The 21,687-nt window shown below is 41.2% G+C and overlaps 1 protein-coding gene across 5 annotated transcripts in view; it reads left to right on the plus strand.

Annotated features, from left to right (window-relative positions):
- LOC117504560 (multiple PDZ domain protein) overlaps positions 1-21,687 on the plus strand; it is a 58,634-nt gene that overhangs the window by 30,621 nt on the left and 6,326 nt on the right. The window contains exons 24-41 of one of the 5 annotated variants that reach the window (XM_034164010.1): positions 679-720; positions 1,705-1,800; positions 3,125-3,202; positions 3,377-3,554; positions 3,645-3,755; positions 6,974-7,066; positions 9,529-9,594; positions 9,757-9,828; positions 14,564-14,735; positions 15,054-15,250; positions 15,370-15,461; positions 15,851-15,929; positions 16,848-16,940; positions 17,036-17,110; positions 17,815-17,893; positions 17,981-18,126; positions 18,454-18,537; positions 19,444-19,637. In XM_034164010.1, coding sequence (XP_034019901.1) covers positions 679-720; positions 1,705-1,800; positions 3,125-3,202; positions 3,377-3,554; positions 3,645-3,755; positions 6,974-7,066; positions 9,529-9,594; positions 9,757-9,828; positions 14,564-14,735; positions 15,054-15,250; positions 15,370-15,461; positions 15,851-15,929; positions 16,848-16,940; positions 17,036-17,110; positions 17,815-17,893; positions 17,981-18,126; positions 18,454-18,537; positions 19,444-19,637 — 1,947 coding nt within the window. The remainder of the gene's footprint in view (positions 1-678; positions 721-1,704; positions 1,801-3,124; positions 3,203-3,376; positions 3,555-3,644; positions 3,756-6,973; positions 7,067-9,528; positions 9,595-9,756; positions 9,829-14,563; positions 14,736-15,053; positions 15,251-15,369; positions 15,462-15,850; positions 15,930-16,847; positions 16,941-17,035; positions 17,111-17,814; positions 17,894-17,980; positions 18,127-18,453; positions 18,538-19,443; positions 19,638-21,687) is intronic. The other 4 variants (XM_034164011.1, XM_034164012.1, XM_034164013.1 and 1 more) reach the window with 4 other exon arrangements.

Here is a 21,687-nt window from a genome sequence, read left to right on the forward strand (position 1 = left end):
GGTTAGCGGTAGCTTCAGTGAAATACTTGAGTGATTTATCAGTTAAGCATCATCACCGTTAACTCTTCAATTTTTCAAGCAGCAAATATCGAAGCTAACGGCTTCGATATTTGCTATATCGAAGCTTTCGGTTTGCTCTGCCCACTGTTTAGAACAAGAGTTATCGGCGTGTATTACTGCTGAGTGACCAAATTACAGGAAGCACAAGCAGTGGTTGTGCATGTGCACACTAACCACAACTGCTACAAACCGTTAGCACAGTCTGTGCTAACCTACAATGGTAATTATAGTGTTTCATATTGTCTAACAGCAATTAAACGCACAATGTTAACAATGTCTGGTATAAAATTTCCACGCTGCACAGTCAGAAATCCAGAATTCATGGAAAACTTTCAACACTGCCAAATGGATGTAAATGGGACGCTGAGTATCATTTTAATTAAGAAACAAGCACCGATTATGAACTGTGTACTTTTTTTGACATACAGTAAATAGATGAAATTGCTTGCTGATTTAATTAAAGTATACTACAGTAGCCGGAACAGTGTCTTCCTGTGCTTTGACATATTACTGTAAAAAAATTATTGGGATGTGGTATTTTGCAAGTTGTGCTTGCTTAACTAAACTTGACAGTCTGTTCGCTCTGGTGCATAAAAGCCACAACTCTTCACGTTCTAGATCTGCTTGTGCACCTGAGGACGATCTGTGCCTGTTTTATGTGTGAGTATGACTAACGTTCTCAGTGGCAGTTTTCTCCAAAGAAGCTGCCATTTTGGTTTCTGTTATCTCACTCTTTCCGTCTGCTGCTGGCCTTTTTTGTGGGGTGGGAAGTTTTACCCAGAGGAAAAACTTGATATTCCATCCAGCTCAGAATACTTATGGTATGATGGTGTGGTAGATGGTATTGCTGAATATCCTAAATAATGCAATACCCCGAAATGTTAGTGTGATCTTTCTATCAGTGAAAGAAAACAGTATCTTAATGTCAAAGGTTAAAATTTGTGTCTGGATAAACCTTAAATGACAGCAGCACTCGCTCTCTGGAAAGGGACACTCCTTAAAGTACAAAAAACAACTCAGAAAGAACACAACTAAAGTATGTGGGGGAAATGTTTAGCAAATGAAGAATTAAGGCGTGTCCCTTTCAGTCAAGTTTGTTTCTCTGGTTCTCTGTCTTCTTAGTAGTTGTGATAATTCACCATTTTGCACGACCGTTTTTCGGGGTGGCGACAGCTAACGCTGCATGTTGTGATGTTCTTCACACACTGACTGATACGTCTCTTCGTCCATCCTTTCCGACTTCCTGTCACTGTGTCGAAAGCCCACATTAATCCAGTCGCTGGTCAACTGTCGGCTTCACTTGCACGTTCACACCCACGTCACACACACGTTAGCCTGGATTGTTTAGAAACTGCTCTGGATGTCGTAGTTAGTCAGCTCGCTTTTGGTTCATTCTGTTTCCAAGCCACATGTGAATTAGTAAGACGTGCCTTCACACTTTCTTTTTTTTTTACCATGTCGCTGTTACAAACACGTGTGAATAAGTGTTGATAAATCAGTTCTCACTGACTCCCGTTTGAGTCATGCATTTGAAGTAAGAATTGAATTTCAAGAAATGAGTGCACATTTTTTAAAGGTTAGAAAATATTTGATTTGAGATACCTTTTGACTTTTGTGTGCATGTGTTTCTGTTTGTGTGTTCAGCATCACGTATGTCCCAGCAGAGTATCTGGATGAGTACAAGGCCGTTGTGGAGCAGAATCGGGCTGACGTATACGGCGAAGCGATTGCGGCTGTCAAGTATGCCACCACACTTTGTTGTGATGTAAAAGCAACAACTTGTTTTCACTAGATCTATGTACAACAATACGGCCAATCCAACCTCACGTATAATTAAAAACACTATGTTCAATTGTTTCTCTCTCGGCACTGCCGCTATACCAGATTTAATAAAAACTGGTTTATAGGTTGTTCTATAACTAAGTAACCACCACCCAAGTCAAGGCTGGGAGCATAGCTGGTGCACCACTTTACCACATCCACACCACCACCTTGGGTCCTGGATGGCAACACACAGGCAACCAACCACCCAAGATTTAAAACAAAAAAATGTAACCTAAAAACATGCTGTGATATACAGGGCTGGTAGCCAGACAGTGTGGAAGAAAACAGACAAATATTCATATTTTTACATTGTAACAACTTTGTACACTGAATGAGTGATTACATGAGAGCAATGGTTCCATAACTTTGAGCCACAGATACCTGGTGGTCTGTGAAGGTACTGCATGTGGACTGCTAAAGGTTTTTAAAAATTAGTAAGCATCCTTGATTTTCAGTATTGCTATACTTTAAAAAAAAATTAAAAAGTATAAGATTTAAAAAAAATATAAATAGTAAAAATCAAGCCACAGGAATTAAATTAATGTATTCCACGGAGTATAAGTGTTTTTACAAGTTTCTGATATAGACTTATACTCTGCTGCATAATTCACATCTGTCAAAGTTAAGATAAGGTGAACTTAATTGATCCCACAGTGGGGAAAATCACATGTTGCAGCAGCAAGAGTACAGTAGTAAAGAAAAAGTATTTACATTAAAGAAAGGTGACTCAAGTATATTGTGATATTTGCTGGTGGTTGCATAAATACTGATGTGAACAGATTATGTGAAAAATAGACGATAGTGAGTATACGTATGTATAGATATGGTAAAGTAATTGCACAGGATAAATGGCACAATTGTGCATGTAATAAAGCACAAAAGGTGACAGTAGACGTAGTTGGTAGTGCAAAATCAGCAGGTGATTATGGTGCAAGAAACATTTTGAGGTATCATACAAGAATGTATTATACAAAAATGGCTCAAAGAAAAAAAACAAACACACAAGGCTGATGTTTTTTCTGTATTATGAGCTCTTTCATTTGGATTTTTTTTGTGCATTCTTTGATTATAACAAGGCAGGACTTCCCAAAAAGAAAAGGGGGGGGGGGGGGGGGGTACTTATAATCCAAAAAATGCTGTATATGTGGAAATACTGGATTTGGGCGGGTGGCTGCATTAGAGTATGCATTGGGAATAAATTCTTTGGAATAATTTATCTTTTCTCTTCTAATTTTGTTAGAGACACTTCAAACCTCCCTGAACGAGAAGATGGAGAAGGAGAGGAGAGCGCCTACAGCAACTGGCAACAACCACGAAAGTGAGTTCATCCAATTCAGAGACTCTAAAATACTTTATTTAAATACTCTGATTTAAAAATTAAGATAAAAAAAAAAACTATTAAAATCCAGCACTGTCAAAATCACTATGAAGAGTACAACTTTGAAGTGGAAAAAGTAAAAATCTGAAACTTTAATGAGGGTGTCCTCCTCAGAGTGGAGCTCTTCAGGGAGCCGGGGAAGTCTCTGGGTATCAGTATCGTCGGGGGCCGAGGGATGGGCAGCCGGCTGAGCAACGGCGAGGTGATGAGGGGCATTTTTATCAAACACATTCTTGACGACAGTCCCGCCGGACACAACGGCACCCTGAAGACTGGAGACCGCATTGTAGAGGTGAGGGAACATGCACGAGTCGGTCACTTTCCAAGTGCGCACGCCTGGAATAAATTCTGAAATCCTCCGACCTGTGTGTGTCTCTCTCAGGTGGACGGCACAGACCTGAGGGACGCCAGTCACGAGGAGGCAGTGGAGGCCATACGCAGGGCAGGAAACCCCGTCTCCTTCGTGGTCCAAAGTATCGTCTACAGGCCAAGGGTAACCATGTGACGTTACGCGAGTCCACCTCGTAATGTCCACACACTGAGGGCACTTTCAGTTTAAAAATCAACAGCATACAACACATTTGCTTTTAGTGAACAAAGAAAGTAGTTTTTGGATCTGTTTTATGACTGACAATAAACCTTTTGCAGCTTATTAAATACATTGGTACGGTTAACCTTTAAGTGTGACACTGATTTAAAAACGAACACATCAGCGAGCGTGTGTTTTTGTTTGAAAGTGCCCTCAGGCTTCAAAGCCTGACTAAGTAGTTTCCTGCTGGGGCTGCTGCTGGCTCGCTTCCAGCGTCTGATCTCTCGCAGTCACTCACTTTTCATGCATTGTTATCTGTCACATATTCCCACATGCTTTCCTCAGATTTCTGACACTCATTAAGCCTCGCAGCGGCTCATAATGTAATTTTATACATAAACGGAGCGAGGGCACGAGGAGGGGTGTTTTTTTTTTTCTTACACGATTTGCACAGTCCTATTTCATTACGGTCTAGTATTTATTTAACAGTGATTATAGTTTTGCCTGTTTGACTCTTACTTCTTACAGAAGTGTTTCTTTTCTTTTTCTTTATGAACCAATAACACCAGATCAAATTACTTGTATGTGTGAACTTACTTGGCAATAAATTATGTTCTGATTGTGAAATACTTGCACGATGACACTGAACACAGTTTAACTGACCTTAAAAAATGTTTGTTTTTTTTACAATAATAAACACTAAATTTGTCATGTTGTGGGGATTTGATTTCACTGTGAGTTCACACAGCATAATTCTAGAAATTTTAGTTCAAAGGAGCCAGAATTATATATATATATATATATATATATATATATATATATATATATATATATATATATATATATATATATATATATATATATAAACAAAACAATGTCACAAACAATTGTATAAACACTCAAGGGGCCACAAACATTTCTTCACACAATATGTAAGGTCCATTCGTGACAGCTGACTGATATTTGGATGCTAAATGGTTATGTAAGGACATCTTAGAAATTATTTTTATGTATTTAAAGCATTTTTTTGTACAAATTGGTGCTGGAATATAAGGTATTTTTTATTTGTTTTGTTTTTTGCTAGTTTGGTAGGTCCTGTGACTTATTAAAAAATATACAAATACAAAAATAAATAAAATCACACTTTCAAAATATTAATAATTAAAACAACTATTTGTAAAGGGCTTCCCCAGGAATCAAAGCAGTAAATTCAACTCCAATAACGAAAGCATAAAGGACATGAATAAAATGTGCACAACAACAATGCACAAAAATCCTAAATTAAAGAGCTGATAATACAGAAATAAGTGTGACTTATACTTCATAAAACACAGTATATATCATTTGGTCAAAAACTACCCAGGTACTTGCTAATCGAGCTAGCACAGCTGCGAGCCTGAAAATAAATTTCTATGAAGGGAACGTGTTTGTAAGACTGACTGTTACAGTCGACTCCAAATTAAAGTGGGTTTCCACTTTCACAAACTGTGCAGCTTTAGAAACCAAACAACCGTAAACTGTAGTTTACAATGGTTCTTGACCTTCTGGTATGAACCGTGCCCTGCCCACTGCGCCATCATGACACCAACACAACACTGTTGCTGCAGGGCAGCAGTGTTGCAAGACACCATCAAGACCTCAGCTACACCCGACAAAACGTCAGCAAGGATCATCAGGAATTGTTGCATCGATAAATAATGTCATGAATACCTTACAATGACAGAATGATCTGTAGAGATGATGACAAGACATTGCAACAACATAGTCACATATTAGCATCACGGGTGAAAGTACACCAAAACATATAAATAGGGCGTACTACATATTTTTCATCTCGAACAGACAAATGTGATAAATGATGGACTGCAGATGACTCCTGTCACGTGATCTTGACCAGGTGCTAGCTATGTCTGGTGGGCTTTGTGTTCCACTCAAATCAGCATCTTGTTGGCATGAATGCAACCGCCAAGATTTACCCTGACTCAGCAAGATGCACCATGACATCGTCACACTGTTTAACACATCTTGTGTTAAACGTCAAAAAAGTGTACCCCCCCCTTTTTTTTATAGTAATCTGTTTTTGGAGATCTATGATGGGTCTTCGTTATGATAGCTGTCGTCATGAGGTTGCATAGAGAGTATTAAGCTCGCACAGCTGACAGATACTAATACCGTACACTAAGTTTCATAAAGTGTATTTGTACTCATGCAAAAGACACAACTGACAGTTTTTAATGTCACTAAAGCTTTGATTTTATAAGATTAGATGGCTATCTACGTGATATTCGTCTTCGCCAAATGTAGCCAAATGACTAGTTTTACTTGCTAACCCGCTCCTTCCCCATTCATAAAGGATTATTTTTAACTGTTCTTACATTCGGAGTCGCTTCAACCCTCCACCTGTCTTCTTCCACGCTGCCTTTTCAGCCTGAGTCACTTTTTCCACCCACTCCATTGTCCGCTGTCGAGAAGCGCGGCGCCGCTTTCAAACGCGCGCCTCGGGGTAATCCATCTTTCTGCACTTGTCTTATCTCTGCCACACCGAGCCTTTGCACCGTTATCTGTTCTGCTTTTCTCTCTCGCACACTTGAGTCCTTCTTTCAAACTCTGTCTTTTGACGTTGACGTGCACATATCGTGTGTACCGATGTGAAAATTCCTTCCAGGAAGGCGGGCGGGGGGCGGGGGGTGATTTTAGTATGCAGGCAGTATAGTCTATCTGCTGTCACATTAAGTGACAGTCGCACGACTCAGTCATGCTTCTAATCATGAGTAAGCAGTGAAATTTATTTTATTACAGCCGATAACTTAAAAAAAGCTGTAATGCTGACATTCAGTACGAATTCAGACAAGACGCTTAATGCAATTTATCTACAGACATTTTGAAATTGCACCATAGCCTCATTTCCAGGCAGCAATTATCAACTAGACAAGAGAAAAGTAAATGAGCAAATCACGGCTGGATAGCTTGTCAGAAGACAAGTCAGATTTCATCTACAGAGTGGAACAAACAAAGAAACAAGCCTCACGTAACAAGAGGCTCAACATTTCCTCATTTAAATAAAACCTGAGGTGTTTCTGTCCTGCACACTTTAACCGCCTCCTCTCCTCCACACCCTCTGATCCAGATGTTCAGCCGTCTCACTCAGTCTGCGTTCCGTCCTGTGTGTGTGTTGCTTGTAGAAGCCACCCGTTCCCTTTCTGCAGCTAACCAGCCGCCGTGGGTGGAGCCTTTGCCGCACTAATCAAACCTCCTTAGCACGCACCCTCCCTCAGGTTAGAAAGCTGCGCGTGTCCGTTCCTGTCCCTTTGTGTGTCTGTAACTCCACCTCTGCTCCTCTGACTTCTGCACACTTTGGCAAAACACTTTGCATTAGTGCTGAAACGTGCCAATTAATTTAGGCATCCAGAAGAAAAATAAATAAATAAGATAACAGACATTGAAATTTTGTCTTGTTTGAGCTTCAGGACAATTAATTTTAGACTAAAGCGACACAAAGGACGAAGTCCACTTTTTTAAAAGGTGTTTCAAAGTGATCTAAACCAGCTTGAATGTGAAAAAGTTGCACCTCAAAATCTGATTTAAAAAAATATTCTCTTTGCTTACAGAACTTCATAATATTTTACTTTGATTAATGTTCCTTAAAAATAACAGCTCGCACTTTTTCTTCACTAAATTTCACTTCTGTCATGTCTGTGTCATTGCTTTTAGTGTTTAAGTTTTATCAACACCACATGATTTTGCCATCCTGTGGAATGTTGATAACTCCTCCTCAAAAAGAATGAGGGCATGTTGTCTGGTGTGAAGATCTTTTTCTGTCTGCCAAGGATGTAATAAGATCATCAGCGTATATGTATTTATTTGTCTGTGTGGTAGCTGAATTACGCCAAAACTACTGCATGGATTTTGATGAAATGTTTACCACAGATAGATATGAGGGCATGGAAGATTTAATTAAATTTTGGAGGTGATCAAGATCCAGATTTTGGATCAAGATTTCACTTTATATGGGCTTTGAAGGATTACATTAAAAAAACTACTTCACGGATTCTCACCAAATTTGTCTGGTGTGAAGATCTTATTGCATCTGCCAAGGACGTAATAAGATCATCGGCGTATATGTATTTGTCTGTCCGGTAGCTGGATCATGTCAAAACTACTGCATGGATTCTCACCAAATTTGCACTACAGATAGATATTAGGGCATGGAAGACCTCACTAAATTTTGGAGGTGATCCGGATCCCGATTCTGGATCAAGATTTCACTTTATATAGGCTTTGAAGGATTACGACAAAACTACTTCACAGATTCTCACCAAAGTTGCACCACAGATAGATATCAGAGTATGGAAGCCTCCACGTAATTTTGGAGGTGATCCAGATCTGGATTGGATTATATCAGGAATCTCAGTTTGCTCTTGTTTTTACTGGTTACAAGTGGATTTAATGTTGTCAAATCAGAGACAAGCAGGTTTGGGAATTTAAACCTATGTACAACTTCAACCACACCTGCTCCTAATGTCCATCGTGCATGTGATGAAAAGATTATTCCTTGCAACAAGCCTAGGCAAGTCCAACTGATGGCAGGTGTTCAGCAGGTCAACGGGATATTACATCAACAAAATACATTTTGTTGATGTTTTGGTTTGATGTATCAAAGTTCATCCCATTTCTCTGTTTAATTTGGAGACACAAAAGATTTGCTTTGGAAAGGCCTCGGAATAATCTGTCTGTTATGGCTCCAGAAAACTATGATGACCAGTGATTTAGATAATTGACATTTTATGTTATTTGCTAGATTATTTGATAACATTTATACAGGCTACTTTTCTCATTCTCTAACAATAATGATGATAATAATAATAATGACAGATTCCCTCCACACAAAACAGACAAAAAACCCAAAGAAAAATCTAGCAAATCTGTTTTAAATATGCATCGGCCTTAGTGAGTTGAGATTTTCTGTATTCCATTGTTGCAAAAAATGAAATAATAATTCTGTCCCCTCTGAGAACATTTTATTCAGCTTCAATCTCAGCTCTGAGGCCTATTTTTCTGACAAATTATCCATGAATTATGTTCCCAAATGTCTCAGTGCCTTTATAAAACACAAACCCGATTTTGTGTGTTCATTATGTGCAGCACAAAAGTACATTATTTTTTTACTGTGCCAGTTTTTGGCAAATTTCTTCCTTCACTGGAGATAAATGATGGAAAAGTACTGCTGGGAAAACCTTTCCAAGCTACACAGTAATGTTTTGGCATGCTTTCTGTGTGTGTGTGTGTGTGTGTGTGTGTGTGTGTGTGTGTGTGTGTGTGTGTGTGTGTGTGTGTGTGTGTGTGTGTGTGCGGGGGGGGGGTGCGTTCTTGGTTTGATTTTTTGCTGAGATTCAGATGAGATTGGATCAGTCGTGAAGAAAACAAGGCAAAACTTTCTTTTATTAAAAAGACTTCTCCAGCCGGGGTACAGATTTCCAACCAGATGCCGTTTCATTGGACAGCATATCATGCAAGAAACTTGTTTTAGTCATTCTGAATACTGTACGACCCCATTAATATTTATGGGATTACTGTGCGTGCACGACATCGCAGCATGATGCAGTAGCTTTCAATGCACGCTGACATTGAAGTGAATATTATGAATTTGCTCTTCATACGTGACACAAATTAATGTGAAATTCATTATTCTGACTGTCTGTGGCAGCGTGATTAACCTTCACGTCTGTTTTGTACACAGCAGTCATTGATAGCGGAGCCCGGTGAGGACAGAGCTGCAGCGCGAAGCAGGGACGAGCAGGAGAAGGTGAGTGTGGCAGCGTCCGTCACTGCCCTGTGTTTGTCGTACCTTCTTCTGGAAGTCAGCGCACAACAGGTTTGATTTTTATTAGAAGAATGTTTCCAGTTGGATGGACAGCCAGAAATGTGTTGTCTTCTAAAGTTGTTACCCTTTGTTTCTTCTCCGTAGGGGGGTGACAGTCACAGTAGACTTTTCTTCCGACTCTCCCCAACTAACCCTTTCACTCCTACCCCGTTTAAGGTTTGTGGGTCCCCATGTTGTGCTTTCCACCACATTTCCCTCTGCGTATGCTTGTACAGATAAGTGACAGCAACTGTATCAAATTACGGCTTGTTTATTCAGTATATGGATGAAGACGGCGGGATGACACATAAATTTAATTTCCAAGGGGGAAACGACAGCAAAACCGGTAGCGTCCCTGTATTGAGCAAGTGGAGGAGGAATAGTCAAATATTTTTCAGGGAGTGTAGGACATTCCAGTTTGGGATGTTTTAGCTAAAAAGATTTCCACAAAATGGACAACCAGAAATTATACTTTTCACACCCTTAATGAGCTGTAACGCTACCCATTTGGTTGAAGAGCAGTGGAACTATAGTTTGACCAAAATATTGTAAAATAAAGATAAAAGATATTACTTCATATCTGGTATGTTTGAATGTCCGACTGTATTTATCAGTATGTATCAGCACTAGAGCTGGAATGTCCTAGACTGAAATGTCCTGGAATCAAACATATGTGGCCATAACATTCTCAGACCAAAATGCCCTAGCTGGGAATGTCCATCCTCAAAATGGCCTCCATTCAAAACATTTATAATGAAACATCTCAGGGCCCGCATGTCCTTGTCCAAAATGTCTGTAACTGAAAAGTCCAAGGGCTATAGTATCAATCAATCAATCAGTCAATTTTTTTTATATAGCGCCAAATCACAACAAACAGTTGCCCCAAGGCGCTTTATATTGTAAGGCAATAATTATGTAAAACCCCAACGGTCAAAACGACCCCCTGTGAGCAAGCACTTGGCTACAGTGGGAAGGAAAAACTCCCTTTTAACAGGAAGAAACCTCCAGCAGAACCAGGCTCAGGGAGGGGCAGTCTTCTGCTGGGACTGGTTGGGGCTGAGGGAGAGAACCAGGAAAAAGACATGCTGTGGAGGGGAGCAGAGATCGATCACTAATGATTAAATGCAGAGTGGTGCATACAGAGCAAAAAGAGAAAGAAACAGTGCATCATGGGAACCCCCCAGCAGTCTACGTCTATAGCAGCATAACTAAGGGATGGTTTAGGGTCACCTGATCCAGCCCTAACTATAAGCTTTAGCAAAAAGGAAAGTTTTAAGCCTAATCTTAAAAGTAGAGAGGGTGTCTGTCTCCCTGATCTGAATTGGGAGCTGGTTCCACAGGAGAGGAGCCTGAAAGCTGAAGGCTCTGCCTCCCATTCTACTCTTACAAACCCTAGGAACTACAAGTAAGCCTGCAGTCTGAGAGCGAAGCGCTCTATTGGGGTGATATGGTACTACGAGGTCCCTAAGATAAGATGGGACCTGATTATTCAAAACCTTATAAGTAAGAAGAAGAATTTTAAATTCTATTCTAGAATTAACAGGAAGCCAATGAAGAGAGGCCAATATGGGTGAGATATGCTCTCTCCTTCTAGTCCCCGTCAGTACTCTAGCTGCAGCATTTTGAATTAACTGAAGGCTTTTTAGGGAACTTTTAGGACAACCTGATAATAATGAATTACAATAGTCCAGCCTAGAGGAAATAAATGCATGAATTAGTTTTTCAGCATCACTCTGAGACAAGACCTTTCTGATTTTAGAGATATTGCGTAAATGCAAAAAAGCAGTCCTACATATTTGTTTAATATGCGCTTTGAATGACATATCCTGATCAAAAATGACTCCAAGATTTCTCACAGTATTACTAGAGGTCAGGGTAATGCCATCCAGAGTAAGGATCTGGTTAGACACCATGTTTCTAAGATTTGTGGGGCCAAGTACAATAACTTCAGTTTTATCTGAGTTTAAAAGCAGGAAATTAGAGGTCATCCATGTCTTTATGTCTGTAAGACAATCCTGCAGTTTAGCTAATTGGTGTGTGTCCTCTGGCTTCATGGATAGATAAAGCTGGGTATCATCTGCGTAACAATGAAAATTTAAGCAATACCGTCTAATAATACTGCCTAAGGGAAGCATGTATAAAGTGAATAAAATTGGTCCTAGCACAGAACCTTGTGGAACTCCATAATTAACTTTAGTCTGTGAAGAAGATTCCCCATTTACATGAACAAATTGTAATCTATTAGACAAATATGATTCAAACCAACGCAGCGCAGTGCCTTTAATACCTATGGCATGCTCTAATCTCTGTAATAAAATTTTATGGTCAACAGTATCAAAAGCAGCACTGAGGTCTAACAGAACAAGCACAGAGATGAGTCCACTGTCCGAGGCCATAAGAAGATCATTTGTAACCTTCACTAATGCTGTTTCTGTACTGTGATGAATTCTAAAACCTGACTGAAACTCTATTAGTATCCGAGAACATCCTAGGTCCAGAATGTCTGAAACATCTCATGACCGAAATGTCCTTGGGCTGAAATGCCCGAGTCCATAACGTATGGGGTGAAAAGGTTCCTCAAGTCCAGATGTCCTTAGACTGAAATGCCTGAGTCCAAAACGTATGGGGCAGAAGGGTTCCTCAAGTCCAAATGTCCTAAGGCTGAAATGCCCAAGTCCAAAACGTATGCAGCAGAAAAGTTCCTCAAGTTGAATTGTCCTTGGGTTGAAATGTCTGTCACCTGAACATCCCTGGGCCAGAATATCCTAGTCCAAAACTTTTGTGGCTGAAACATCCTCAGGCTGAAACTTTCATCACCATAACATAATAATAATAATACATTTTATTTATATTGCACTTTACATTTGTAAACAAATCTCAAAGTGCCACAGAGGTTAAACAAAAAGCATAAAACAACAATCAACAACAATAAAAATAAAACAAGATCAATTAAAAATCAGTTAAAATTAGCAACTATAATTCATAAGCTTTCTGAAATAAAAACGTTTTAAGATTTGATTTAAAAGAATCCACTGACTGTGGCGCCCTCAGGTGGATGGGCAGGGCATTCCACAGGCATGGTGCTGCGGCCTGAAAGGCTCTGTCCCCCATTGTGTGGAGCTTGGTTTTGGGGACCTGGAGGAGGTGACTGTTGTTGAGCGGAGGCGTCTCATGGGCTCATGGGGGGACAGAAGTTCTTTGAGGTACGCTGGTGCACCACCGTAGACGCACTGATAGGTCAGGAGGCAGATCTTATATTCCACCCTGAACATCCTCTGTCTGTCTGGAATGTCCTCACTGAAAATTACCAAGGTTGAAACGTTCTAGAGCCAAAATATCCTTGTCTGAAACATCCGTGGCCATTGAGTCCATCCACATTTCTGAAAATAACGTGAGGTTTTCAGAAAGTGTCTTCCACTGATGATCTGCCAGGGGAGGTGCTGAGATGATATGATCTGAAAGTGGCTTTAAATGAACTGCAGGGGTGCCTGCACCAGAAAGCTGACAAGCTGGACTCAGAGGAAAGCAGCAGGAAAGACTGTTCCAAAGCTGTGAACTTTATCCTATTTATTAATTTTTTCCAAGCACCTTGCACATTAAAGATATTTAAAGTTGAGTTACAAATGATTGATGTTCAGAAAATTCCCAGCTGACCCGTCTTCCTCCATTCCAACATGCTGTACATGTGTACGTGTGCTAACATCTGTATTCCCTCGTGTGTCTCTGTCCAATCACATCTCCTTTTGTCTTTGTGTCACTTCACTCTAAACTGCAATCAGTTCAGTATTAATCCAATGACTGGTATTGTAGACAGGCTGCTAATACTGCATTGGCCAAAATATAAGAAGGCCCTGATTAAGACACTAAGTCCAGTATCCACACCCTCTTCTTCCACAGCCATGCCTTTGTAATGTGTGCAGAACGTGCCTTTGCAGTGTTGTTGGAAAAAAAAATATGCATGGATGGATGTCACTGGAAAGAATGTTGTCTTGAAGTCAACATTTCTACCTGCAGCCCTGACCTGTCCCCTATAGAGAATATGCAGAGAATTTTTATTGTTTTTTTTTTTTTGTTTTACTGCATTTTCCATACCATCCCAACTTTTTTTGATTTGGAGTTGTATAAGATGACCTCATATTTTTCAGATGCATTTCCACGAAAAAAAAAAAATCTTATATTCAGGCCAATAGAGTATGTTAAAGCAAATCAGTGTCGGACATGACTATGCTGTTCTTAATTTTCAGGTAAGTTGACACATGTCGTAGGTGAATATTTGATGATATCGTACAACTTAACAGCAAAATAATTCCATTCAATACTGACAGTCTGTGTGAGGGTTTTTTTTGGGGGGTGGGTGGGGGGGTGGGGGTTATATCGGTCGCCTAATATGCCGACTGATTTAGTTTTGATTCTGTCCTGCATGGAACCATTAAGACATAACCAATAAATTATTTAGCAACCTAAACACTGATTTATTCTTCTGCATCAGTTGCAGCAGCCCGTTTATTAAAACTCATTTATTTTGGCTTCCCACGTTTTTGCCGATGCGACTCCACGTTTCCACGGAGAATGAGACACAGCAGCCTCGAACCGGAAACCTCCTTGGATGCAAACCGCATTCAATATTAGGGTCAAGCGTTTGCAAGAGAAGACAAGTAGCAATAATTGTGGTAAATTAGTTTTATTCTGTGGTGGAAATGTGTGCGGCTTCGCCACACTGGCTAAAGAGTAACTAATCAATAAGTAAAATATCTCACCTGATGTGTTACTAGTCACTTTTTACACGAGCGCTGCAGATTTAAGGCAGAAGCATTAATCAGCCTAAAAGCTGACAGTTCATTCTATTCAAGCTCCATGCAAAGACAAAAACTCTTTACCTTTTGCTAATCCGCCTACTCTTGTGGTGCGCCAGCCGGCGAAGTGGGAGGCAGTGAAGGTGGCCCCCGTCAGCCCCGCCCTCCTCCTGCCAGTGGTGCCCCACGTGGGAGAGACGGATACAGATACGCTGACGGAGACTCCTGGCAGACCAGCTGGGGCGGAGGAGGGGAACGAGGAGGTGCAGGATGAGTCTGGCGACAGCTGGGGTGAGCTCACTGAACTTCCCGTGAAAATATTGGGCATGCATTAACACCAGAGTGCCACTAGAGGGCCTCCACACTGAACTCACATCATCTGGGATGGTTGAGAGGAGTTTGGAGCAAACTGAGGGTTTGAACAGAGCAACACTGGACTTAATGTTGGGTATCGAACACAGCAGAGACGGCAGCTGGCTGTGTGACAGATGTAGTTACACAAATCCAGAAGATATTTGGAGGAGAACATTAAAGCAGTGCACTCTGAACAAATGTGGGACTCTTCTCTCTTGCGATTGTAAGAATAAATAAAGTCTGTGCACCTTTCAGAGGACATAATCCAGCGCTACGGAAACCTCCCTGGCGACCTGCACATGATCGAGCTGGAGAAAGGCCAGATGGGCCTGGGCCTCAGCCTGGCCGGGAACAGGGATCGTTCTCGCATGAGCGTCTTCGTGGTGGGAATCGACCCCAGCGGGGCGGCTGGAAGGGACAGACGCATGGTGTTGGGGGACGAGCTGCTGGAGGTCGGCCATGTTTGATTGTGCTTTGGTCATAATAGTCTAGAAATGGAACATTTAGTCTCCTGTGATGCTTTTATGACGTCTGTTCTGAGTGATGATTTGTTTTTTGGTGATTCTGTCAGATCAATGGGCACGTCCTCTACGGACACAGTCATCAAAACGCCTCAGCCATCATTAAGAGCACACCGTCAAAAGTCAAGATCGTCTTTGTCAGGTAGATAAAATACTTGCTGGCACCAAATAAAATACATTTAAACCGACTTGAGAAAATTCAAACATATTGTAATGAGACTGCAAATCCAGTAGAGGGAGCCATTGCATTTCAACTGATGACAACTTGACACTTCATATTCCAACATGCTGCGTGTAATTAAGAGAATAATGAGTTTTATCAAAAGGAATTTAACCCCCCCCCCCCCCAATAAAATAAATAAATAAACAATACATTTGACATGCAAAAGAGGGAGAGAACCATGAATGAGGCTCAGACTTTTTAATCTTCTCCCAATTATTCATCTGACCTTCCGCCTGTGATCAGCACACGCAAACCGTCAGTCAGCAGAGCCGCAGTTTGTTATAGTGTGTTGTGACTGTTCGGAACAGGAGCACGGAGGCGCTGGACCACATGGCTGTGGGACCAGTGAGGGAGGAGGAGGAGGACAGGGAGGAGCTCCACACTGAGGTACAAATTCACTTAATTATTTCATACAAACAGATTATAGTTGGTCAGCGTCACCGTAACACGAATGCTGCATTCACAGGTTGATGGTAGGAATCCGTCAAATCGGTTTTCACATTATAGTAACAACCTGAAAGCTGACTGTTGCTTCAACTGGTAGGTCCAGTCACGTGTGCGATGGCTGTTCTCACCGCCGCAAGTGGCGGAATTTTTTGTTGCTCGCTCATCGAAAATGATGGAACGTCAAGCTCAACATCTGCCATCAAAATGTGATTTTGCAGCATAATTGTGATTAACACCAGCAGTCAGTAAATGGTTAATAGTTATCACTGCAGTTAGTGGTAATCAGGGTTCATTCTAGGTTTTTTGGGGTTTTTTTTGCAGTTAGTGTTGTAGTTCATTCCCACGATGACTAATGGTTCGTTCAACTGCTGTTAGCCTTGACTGCGGTTAGTGTTGTCTTTAATATGCCATATAGACATAATGTCATAATGCTAACATCAGTCAGTCAGTTCCAGTTGGTGACAATCAGGCAATCATGAAATTATAATTAAAAAAAACCTAATTGAATTATGAATTGCAGAACATTTAATGAGTTTTATGCATCCGTCAGCTTTTTCCTACTAGTTTTAGACACAGTAACTGTGGAAATGACCTAACATCCATTTTTGTGACCAATTTTTGGGTAAAGCAATTTGTAACACTTTGGTTTTCCCAAAGATTTGGCATTTAAGTCGATCTAAGTAACATATAGCCCACAAAAAAGGACCATCACCTCAAACTTAAATAATCCAAAGGTGGCTAAACTTGGGGACATTAAAGATGCCTCAAAACAGCGGTTCTTGAAGGTGAAACTAACTGTGCTCTTGTTCCTGACAGAGCTTATTTAAATCATTAATTATGATGCTGATGATCCAATAGGAGGACAGCGGCGGCCCTGTCGCCACCTTTGTCGAAGAGGAGAGCGGAGCTGATCTTCAGAGTCGATGTGACATGAAAGTACACACAGATAAAGTACATAAACGCAGTTGTTGCTCATGAAATATGAATAATGGTTCATCAGTGCCATTTGACTTTGCTAATCCGGGTTGCGTTCTGCTCCTTCACAGGACGACTGCATGAGCTCGGAGGATGATGCGTTAGCCGTGCACGATCATTCAGTGCTGGGCCGCGCTGTGGAAGAGGTAATATTACAGCCTGCTTGTGTGCCCGTCACTTTGAATACAAAGGGCTGTAACAGATGACGGGAGTCGACATTCGAAGGAGATTCTACAATCAGGTTTAATTCTAAAAGGTCGATAAAAACAGGTTATGTGCAATGTGACGCCTTAATTCAGTCCAATTCATAAATCCAACTCTTCTGCGTGAATTCTCCACGGAAAGGTCTCGTGATGCCAATGGGAAAGGCTTACCTGCAGGGTACAGACAGAGACGGAAAAAACGGGACACGAGACGCACCGCCAAATATCTCCGATGCAGAGATTTCTTAGCTGAACTCAGTGAACAGAAATTAATTGTTCACTTTCAGAAATGAGTGGATTGATGAGATTGGGGTGAACCACTATTTAAGGAGGGTATTATGGCATGGACCCCGCCCCTCCACACACACACACACACACACACACACACACACACACACACACACACACACACACACACACACACACACAAAACCCACTACCCCTACATTAAAGAAAAAGCTAACTGTGGTTAGCATGTATGCTCCTGCTAAGTATTTTGCATTAAAAACACAAATACCAGTCGACCCTAAACCCACAAATTTAGTGTTTTCTGGACATTTTTATCCACTGGAGGTGACAGCTGTTGATTGTACAGTTGCACATGCAGCGTGCACCGCACCCCCTCCTCATTAACCTTTTCTTCTCAGGATGAACTCAGCTGTGATGTCATCCTCGCTGGCGCCACGGCAGGAGCCCTAGAACAACCAGATGCAGAAGCAGCACTGAGTGAGTTTGTTGGGTTTAGCTACAATGGCTTCTTCAGCGACACGCACACGCGTAGATGTGAGCTGAGATCTTGCTGTCCCGTTTTAGGTCCGAGCCGCTCCTCCACACCTGCCACTCTGGCCTCTGACCCGGCGACTTGTCCCATCATCCCCGGCTGCGAAACCACAATCGACATCTCCAAAGGCCGGACGGGACTCGGCCTCAGCATCGTGGGAGGCTGTGACACACTGCTGGTAGCCAGCAAACCACACAAACACGATTTGTTCTCTGCACGTTTTTGGAAGCTACCACCCACCTAGCATCACTGGTGGCGGTTTAACTGATTTGACAAATGGCGTGGACTTTCAGGTATGAAGGAAATGATGTCGCGTTCTCCTTCCTCCAACCATCTATTCTGCCTGTGCAGCCAGGCTCAGCCTCAGCCGTGTGTGCTGCGGAATGTAACCTCTGAACTCCAAGTGACACATCAAGAGGATTCTGAAAGAATCCGTGTTGACCGGCAAATGCTAAATTTTCACGTTCCCGTTCTACTCCTGCTGTCTTTCTCTCTCTCCCTACAGGGGGCCATCGTTATCCATGAAGTTTACGAGGAAGGGGCAGCCTCCAAAGATGGCAGACTCTGGGCAGGAGACCAAATCCTCGAGGTGCAGCGCTGAATAATGAGCATCACGTGACCGAAATACAAAGGGGCTCGACACATTTGGCTAATCGAGAGGCGCCTGAAGACTTACAGCAGAAACATTTTCAAGTTCAGTCACGGATAACAGGCCAAAAATTTGACTACATGTGAAGTGTCCCAGCTCGACCTCTGGATGACCTCGTCCTTTGTCACGGGGGCGGGGCGGTTTAGTTCTGGTAGCTCAGTCTCACACACACACTTAAAACTTAACTGCCCTGCGGTATTCATCTATGGCCATGAGCCAAGCTGTTGTGTTTAGAATTAAGGTCAAAGAGGAAAATGCGACTCCAGAGTGACGTTGTTAGCTGCTGTGGGAACAATCCGCGTTGACACTTAACTTTAACTCACATGTCTGTGGGAAAGCTGCTAACCAATTAATAATTCTAAGTGTTCTTACATTTTTATTTTTTATGACAACCAGAGATGGGAAATCGCACATCATCAGTTTGGCTTTCTCAGAAAATGGGGCATTTTAAAATCAATCTAATTGACTGTGAAAGGCATTTAAGTAATTACGTTTGTTCTCCGTTGCAATCAGCTCGCAGCATATCAAAATTAGTTTGTTAGTAAGGTTATAATTATAGAACAAAAACTGCAACAAACAGTTGCAGTCATGAAAATAGTTTGGTTTCTTGACATAAAACATGAATGGCTTGATGTAAAAGTGAAAAAATGTAATGTTGACGCGCTTCCAAAGACCAGCTGGCGATCGTGAAGCCCAATGTTTGTTTATTTTCCAAAATGGGCAGACTGCAATTTATAAAACGTCTAAAAAAAAGCCACGTCAAAATTTGTGCTTTTAATTCTATTGTTGGTATCATGAGGTACATATTGTTTATGACCTCACGCAGCGCTGACCCGTGTTCCTCAGGTGAACGGTATCGACCTACGCGACGCCAGTCACGACGAGGCTATCAACGTGCTCCGGCAGACTCCACAGAAAGTTCAGCTGACTGTATACAGGGACGAAGCGCAGTACAAAGAGGAAGATTTGTGGGACTCTTTCACCGTGGAGCTCCACAAGAAGCCCGGTCAGGGTCTAGGGCTGAGCATCGTCGGCAGGAGGTGAGACACACATTAAATGTCATCAGATACAACATATTACTGTCAACCAGAGAACAAATGTGGGACAAAATACTGTATCATTTGGAATTTTAGACATTCAGGTGATGCTTTCGACTTTAAAAACCTGTACGTAGTGGAACGTGAGTCAGCACAGTTTGACAACATTCTTCTTTTCTAATGCAGATCCTGGGAACAAAGGTAAAATTACTGTAAAGCCATATTAAAAAATAGATTGAATTTTTTATTTTGTTTTTTTTTTAAATCATCTTGAACTCTACGTGTACAATCTTTGGGTGATGTACCAGATTTGATGTCTGAACATCTCAAATACTTCAAGGTTCCACTGTTGTGATTCCCACAAACTAAAGTTTTCTGGGAATAACGGCTATTTTTGGCAGATAGTTAGGTTAACCCTGCGGTTTACATTTTAAAGAAAAGGCTAACTAGTAATATCATTAGCATCTGCTTTTGCTTCTGCTCACACCCTTTGGGTCACATGAGTTCACTGTTAAATTGTCCTATTTATGATTTTTTTTGTTATTGTTGAGTCTGTGTGCTGAATAAATGCATTCATTCATCTGCGCTCATGGGTTAGCAGATAGCATTAGCATGATATGGTCAATGCTAACAACATCCGTAACTGACGTCAATCACCATTAGTGCCAATTGCAGAGAAGGTGAAAGAATAACTTAACGCTAATCACAGTTAGTCCAGTGTAAGCTACCACACGCTCCATGTTTGGAAAACTGGTCATTTCTAGATTTTTTTTTTTTTTTTTTTAAATCTGACAAATTTATAGATGAAGTGATTTTTCTTGAGAAAACTTATCTCCTCCTTCACCTTGTGCCTAAACACTGGTCTTATTTTCCAGTTGAACGGCAAATGCAATGTTTAATTTTCCCATCGGCTGAATTTTACTCACGCTGGGGTCAAACCTGTCAGCGGTATTTGTGAGGCGTAAAGGCTGTAGTCGGGTTTTCGGGGTGGAACATTCTGGGTAGCAGTAGATAAATCAACAGTGAATAAAGCTACTGTAAAGCTTCATCTCGGTTGCTGCGGTGAGCTCCGTCAGTGGAAAAACAACGGAATGTTGGAAAAGTCAGCAAGGCAACTGACATCGTCAAACTTTTGGTAAAAATGGTAAGAACAAGCCAGCAGTTAGCGGTGTCGACAGTGTGACAGCCAAGTGTCTGTGGTAGCGACAAGTGAGGCAGAGTCGCTGCGGTTCACACATTCTGCATTTGTTTGGTCGTTATCCACGTGTAGGGATTAGGAAAAGGTGTCAAGCCAGCAGTCTGACACTGTCAAGTCACAGAGGGTGGTGAGAAAAAAAAAAAAAACTGGGATTCTTGACCCTTTAAATCTTAAAGCTAAAAACAAACATGCATCTTAGTAATTTGTGTACCAATAAATTAATTGTTGATTGTTGTTGCATCTGCTTATCCAACCAAGCCTGAAGGTGTATTGGTGGTACATTTGGAAATGCTCCATCCATCCATCTATTTATGACAAAATGATCTGATTCATCCTCTTAAAATTTTCAAGGCGTTTGGATCATATTGATCATAGGTCAAAAATTCAATCAAATTAGCTACTAATGCTAAATGATTTTATAAACGAGCAAGCAGAAATTTCAGACGCCCGCCGAGGGTTGACGAGGACTCAAAATAAAAGATATGTGATTCACATTGGATCCAGATTCCACAACACAATGCAGTCATTACATACTGATCCAGAATAGAAAAATGTTGCAAGCTGATATTTAATGCACAAGCTAAAACAAAATAGTGTCTTCCTGATCTTGGTTTTACAAGTCGTATCCATTAAGTAGTTTTGACGTAATACAAAGTGAAATCCAGATTCAGAATCTGGATCCAGATCATCTCCAAAATTTAATGGAGTCTTCCAAGGCCTAACACCAATGTGTGGTGAAAATGTGAAAATCCATTAAGTAGTTTTGATGTAATGCTTCAAAGCCTATATAAAGTGAAATCTAGAATCTGGATCTGGATCACCTCCAAAATTCTTCCATGCCCTAATATCTGTGGT

Source organism: Thalassophryne amazonica, chromosome 23 (assembly GCF_902500255.1).
Source record: "Thalassophryne amazonica chromosome 23, fThaAma1.1, whole genome shotgun sequence".
NCBI classification, from domain to species: domain Eukaryota; kingdom Metazoa; phylum Chordata; class Actinopteri; order Batrachoidiformes; family Batrachoididae; genus Thalassophryne; species Thalassophryne amazonica.